The 5,435-nt window shown below is 45.6% G+C and overlaps 1 protein-coding gene across 1 annotated transcript; it reads right to left on the bottom strand.

Annotated features, from left to right (window-relative positions):
* Nucleotides 1-804: 804 nt before the first annotated feature.
* LOC132985377 (fibroblast growth factor 20-like) lies at nt 805-4,382 on the bottom strand. Its single transcript, XM_061052731.1, has 3 exons — nt 3,848-4,382; nt 2,136-2,239; nt 805-2,027 (listed from the first exon to the last, which is right to left on the bottom strand). Exons 1-3 carry the CDS (start codon nt 4,179-4,181, stop codon nt 1,782-1,784), a joined length of 684 nt encoding a protein of 227 aa, XP_060908714.1. The 5' UTR covers nt 4,182-4,382; the 3' UTR covers nt 805-1,781.
* Between the last annotated feature and the right edge of the window lie 1,053 nt (nt 4,383-5,435).

Here is a 5,435-nt window from a genome sequence, read left to right as displayed (position 1 = left end):
ACCTGTCAATCAGGTCAGCTACACGCCTTATTGTGAATAACTCTTATCCTTCATCAAATCAAAACTGATGAGTCATCAAAACATTCACCCCTTGTACAGTGTGTGTCGATCGAGACATGAGCTAATCAGACCTATTTGTTTTTTTGAACCAGGCTGTAAACATGTTAATCTCTGCTGTAAAAACAGGCTTTTAAGAATGGGTGTGTATGTGACTTCCTGTGCTTCTGCAGCCAGCCTCTAGTGGACACTCGAGGAACTGCAGGATTTTGCATTGACTTCTGCATTGGTTTCATTTTTTCATGATTGTTGCCGCTTGGTCTGGACGGAGTGTGAAGTTTGCTTGACACTCAAGGAACTGCAAGATTTTACACTTCAGCCTCGGGTTTCATTTTTCATCACTGGAGGTTGCCACTGGGTCTGCTAACAGAGCTGGCCAATCAGAGCAGAGTTGGCACGTGGGGAGGGGGGGGGGCCTTAAAGAGACAGTAGTTGAAATTAAACGTTTCTGGCAGAGGCTGACATTAGGGAGTTTATTGGCGCCAGTATCAGATAAATAAGGAGCGTTTTGAGCTACACATCTCTCAACGCTACTCAACAGGTGTCCCAGACTGACATCACTAATGATGAAAGTGAGTTTAATTAACTGATTCCTTGGCAGCCGTGTGGTTGTAGTAAATATGACGCGATTTTAAAGCACATTGCAGAGGATACAAAGTCTGAATATAAACCTCTTCTGACAGTAAGAATGGAAAACAACGTTTCATCCCGACACAACAAATGATACGAATCTGTCATTGGTCTGTTTAGAATATCCTTTTTATTTTATCTCATACCTGTAAAAATATATTCTCAAAAATAAATAAATATATGAAATAAATATAGTCATATATCCTTGCAAACCGAAGCTCATAAATTAGAATAAAATCTGTCCACAGGTGTGTAAAGGCGTCTCTGACCGGGGCGTCGCTCTCGTCGTTCTGACTGCAGTCAACAGGAAATTCCTTCACAGGGTTTAAGGATGCGTCTTTGGAGTTCAAACAGAATGCGCAGTATTCCACCACAGAAGAAAAACTTCTTCTCTTGTTCCTCATGCACTTTCTCGAAAAGTCACATTTTGTCTTTGGAGCAGTTTCAGTTTTAATCCGTCAGCCGGTCCAAATTTCCCCCCTCACACCCATTTTCCCCAAACAGATATGGCCGCCTTCCAGTGCATAAAAACTACCTTTTTGTGTAAACCAGCCACTCTGTATGGATGATAATGCATTTTTAATAAACCATTTACTTAGCAGCGTTTTTTTTAATAATATTAAAAGCCCAGACAAAATCAGTGGAAATGACTCAGCAGTCTGTTTCTAATCTCACTTATTAGTTCCCACACTTTTGTCCTCTTCATGCACTTTGGGCTCGCAGGTGTTTGGACTCAATTTAAAAATAAGTAAATAATCTGTTGGCCGCCATGGCCTCTGCATAGGCCAATAGAGGGGCAATACTAGGGGCAAGGTAGCGACTCCATCCGTCCATCATGAGGTCTTCAAATCTTCCCCAGATGATCCCTGGTGCCGTTAAGTAAAACTCCACGCTTAGTCTGCTTCAGAGCGGGTCCCTTTCCCTCCTCCATGTCAGAGTCGGGGAGTGATTTGATGCACTTTTTATGATCTTGTTTCCTCTAGACTAACAAGATCTCCCCTCTCACAGAGAAGGGATCGTTTAACGTGCACTTGCGTTGCTTTTTCAGCTCATACTGGCTTTGACAGGGGTCATGGTTTTTCTCCCCTTTAGTCTCAGCTCTGGCCCAGGATGTCTCTATAAAGTTCTGGTACCCTCTCAGGGTCGACAGGCCTCGGCAGGAAGTGGGTGAATCTCTGGTGTCTCCTCGACCTTGTTCCGTCCCGGGATGTCCCATCTTTGTTCAGAGCAACGAAGTAAAAAGCACCTTTTTCTCCATGCCGGTAGATGTTGGACGAGTAGGTGTTGTACCAGTTCTCTTCAAATTGCTCCCTGAAAACAGATTCTGCAGACAGCTTTTCCTGTGGGAAGACAAGGAGAGAAAATGAGTCCAGGCCTGCTGGAAGCTGTGTGCTACACACACATATGTTAAAAACTGGATCAGACCGACTGGGTTTAGGCGTACTTACCGATCCGTACAGTTCTCCCTTGTTGTTCATGGCGAGGTAGAGGCCACTGTCCACCCCTCTGATGCTGACCAGTCCTACAGCCAGACTGATGAACTCCAGAATACCTAAAAACACATATTAACACTCAGTTATTACACCACATTGGTAATACATATAGGCTTGTATGATAACTCAAAGAAAGAAAGATGAGCGTTAAGGTTTTTCCACTATGTGCTGTTACAGTATGCTTCATTTTTTTGAGGGGAAAATGGACATATATATGAGCCACATCAAAGCAATTTGAGAGACAAACATCTGACATGACGAAAGCAACAGAAATGTGTGCGATGATATTTAATGATGCATGTCCACTTAGAGCTTCTGTAGTCCTGCAAAAATAGATTTGGTGAATCTGGCTGCAGGATGAAAGCTGCAGGTTCAGTTGGAGCAGGAGAGTTTTATCAACAGGACTTGAGGTCATATAGTAACCTGTAACTCCTGTTGAGCAGCACGGGTCTAATGATATTTTTATGTTTCTATGATTATATAAAGTGGGTGCCCCCTGTGAGGAGGAGGATGCAGCTTTATGTCCACATGAAGGAACCATTAGGGCATCTCCAGGACTTCTGGGCCCCATGACAAGATGTCACGTCGGGCCTCTCCACCACGGCCTCAGTCAGCCCTGTGAGTTTTCTATTACACCTCCTCCATTAAACAAATGACCAATCGAAAAGCTTCAAAATAAGGTGATCAAAATGTATACCAGAGGGGTTTTTTGAGGATATATTGAATCAAAAAGATTTTACTTCACAGGATGTCACTGAATTATTTGCAAAGTAGCCATGTGTGCAGGAGAGTGCTTGCATTTTTTGATCATTGAGGAGAAGAAAATGTCCAATATTGGGTGTCTGAAACTTCTACTTTTGTTGCTGTAGTATCGAATCAGGTGTCGGTATCGATTGAATTTGACTAGTACTGAAGTAGAAAATTCTGGTATCATGACTACTTTAAAAAACGACAAATTTGGGGTTCCTGAAGCTGTAGTGATTAGTGCAAGCTCCCCATTAAGTCCTCCAAGCGGTCGACCTGAGGTTCAAATGGCTCCTTTCTTGCATGTCATTCCCAGCTCTCTCTCTCTCTCTCTCTCTCTCTCTCTCTCTCTCTCTCTCTCTCTCTCTCTCTCTCACTGACTGTCCGCTGTCCTGTCCTGGCATAAAAAGCCCCGGCCCTCAGTGGCAGTTTTAATTTAAAAATATATATTAACCTTTGTTACCTTTTGGTTTTCGATTCGTTTCCAAGCATCTAAAATGTTTTTTATTATTTTATTTTTTTAGGATTTTAAGAGTAAAGAAAATATTTAAGAATCATAATAATTTATTCAACCACTTTTAAAACCTTTCTTCGGACAGTTATGATTTGGAGAAAGGAATTAAAAAGAGGCTATATGTTCATTTCAGACTCAACAGGGGCCTGGGTCGTCTGTCCCACTTCCCCCCACATCTACGCCAGTGACCACTGCTGTCAGTTTTGCTATTAAAAACAAAAAAAACTGTTTTTAAGTCTTTACATCTAAAAGTCACATTTAGCAATAACTAAAGAGACTTAAAAACAAACGTGTCTGTTCTCTCACTGTAAGGATTAATGTCCCTGCTGCTGATATACTAGATCATCACACAAGGTAGGAGTCTGATAAATAATAATTACTGTAAGTTTAATCCTGAAAGGGTCCGTACCGAATCTGCTGTGGTCCTTCCTGGTGCCCTGCACGGTGCCGTCGGGACGGATCTCCAGGTGGAACCCGGTCCTGCAGTAGAGCTGCCTCCGCCTCAGGATCCCCTTCAGATGGCTGAGGTCCGCCAGGCTCCGGGACAGCCTCTCCGCGGACACCAGGTGCTCCTGCTGCTGCCCCTGTCCCCCCATCATCAGTCCGCCCACAGAGTTGTAGTCCACCGCCCCGGCTGGGGTGAGCACGAAATGAGAGCCAACGGGAGCCGGCGCGGCACCAGCGGGACCGAAGCTGTCCAGAAATCCGTTGACGAAGCTCCCAACGTCCGCTGCTGCCCCCATCACAGAAAATAAAATCAAAAACAGATCCGGTTTACAGCAGCTCCAGATCGGTTTCCAAGTGATGAACAGAATGTCTCAGTGCGAGTCGTGAAGCGGAGAAACAGAAAAGTTGGACGTGCGGGCGGAGAAAAAGCCCAATTCGTGCGCGGTTTTGCGCAGTCACCGGCACCGTTAATTAAATCGACACCTGATTGAGATCAAACTCTCCTTATGTCTCGATGTGTGCAGGTACCTCCGGTTGCAGCAGCCCGTGTCCCCTTCTCCTCCTCTCTCACTGCTATTTAACCCCCTCTCTCTCTCTCTCTCTCTCTCTCTCTCTCTCTCTCCTTCTCTCTGCGCGCTCCCTCTCTCTCCTCTTCACCTCGGGATACTCCCCTTTGCTCCGGAGCACTTTAGGGTTTTCCTCTCCCTCTCCCTCTCTCTTTATCTCCCTCTCTCTCTCTCTCTCTCTCTCTCTATCTATCTCTCTCTCTTTCTCTCTCCACAGTTCACTTCAGCCTTTTTATTCCTGCGGTACCCTCCTCTGCCTGCTTCTTCTCCAGCAGTTGTGTGTAGCACATAAGCCAGTTTTACACAGCACTCCACATCTATATAAAGCAACCCCCCCCCCCCCCCCCCCCCCCCCCCCCCATATGGAAATTCACCCTGAGTTGCCTTTTTATGCAAATGCGCGCAGATCTTCCGCCTTTATGGCTCATTTCTGCTCCCGTTTGAACGTGCGCCTTCATCCCTCTGCTCGTCGTGCTCTGCCTCATCTTTGATGTTCAGTGTCAGCGCAGGGACTTAGGGAAGGGATGAAAAACTGCTAATAAAAATTAGTCCAAGAGGCGGAATTCCCCTTGCCTCTCCCTGCAGAAACGCTGCGCTTATGAGCTCACATATATGAGATGTGCCATTGGCTAATTGCTCGTGGGCACTTCAGCTGTGGCCAGTTGCTGTAGGTGAAAGAGTGAGTCGTGGGGGAGTGCGTAACTCAACTTGTGTGTGCAGTGGACATAAAGAAAGTGAGAGTGTGTGCATGTCAAACATCGTGAAAGTGTTGTTATTCCCTGAACGCCCCCATCCCCAAATGACTCAGGTGCGGCTGCAGAGACAGAGAGAGAGGAAAGCCCCCATTTGCGTAATTTTCGCACTCGGCTGTTGATTTATTGCCCCTGTTTTATGTAACCCAGCCGCGCGTTTACTGCACCAGCACAGACACAAACACACACACACACACGCACCCACACACACCTGTGCAAACGACATCACTTG

The sequence above is a fragment of the Labrus mixtus genome, chromosome 2 (assembly GCF_963584025.1).
Source record: "Labrus mixtus chromosome 2, fLabMix1.1, whole genome shotgun sequence".
In the NCBI taxonomy this organism is placed as follows: Eukaryota; Metazoa; Chordata; class Actinopteri; order Labriformes; family Labridae; genus Labrus; species Labrus mixtus.
This window is presented reverse-complemented; position numbering and strand designations above follow the sequence as displayed.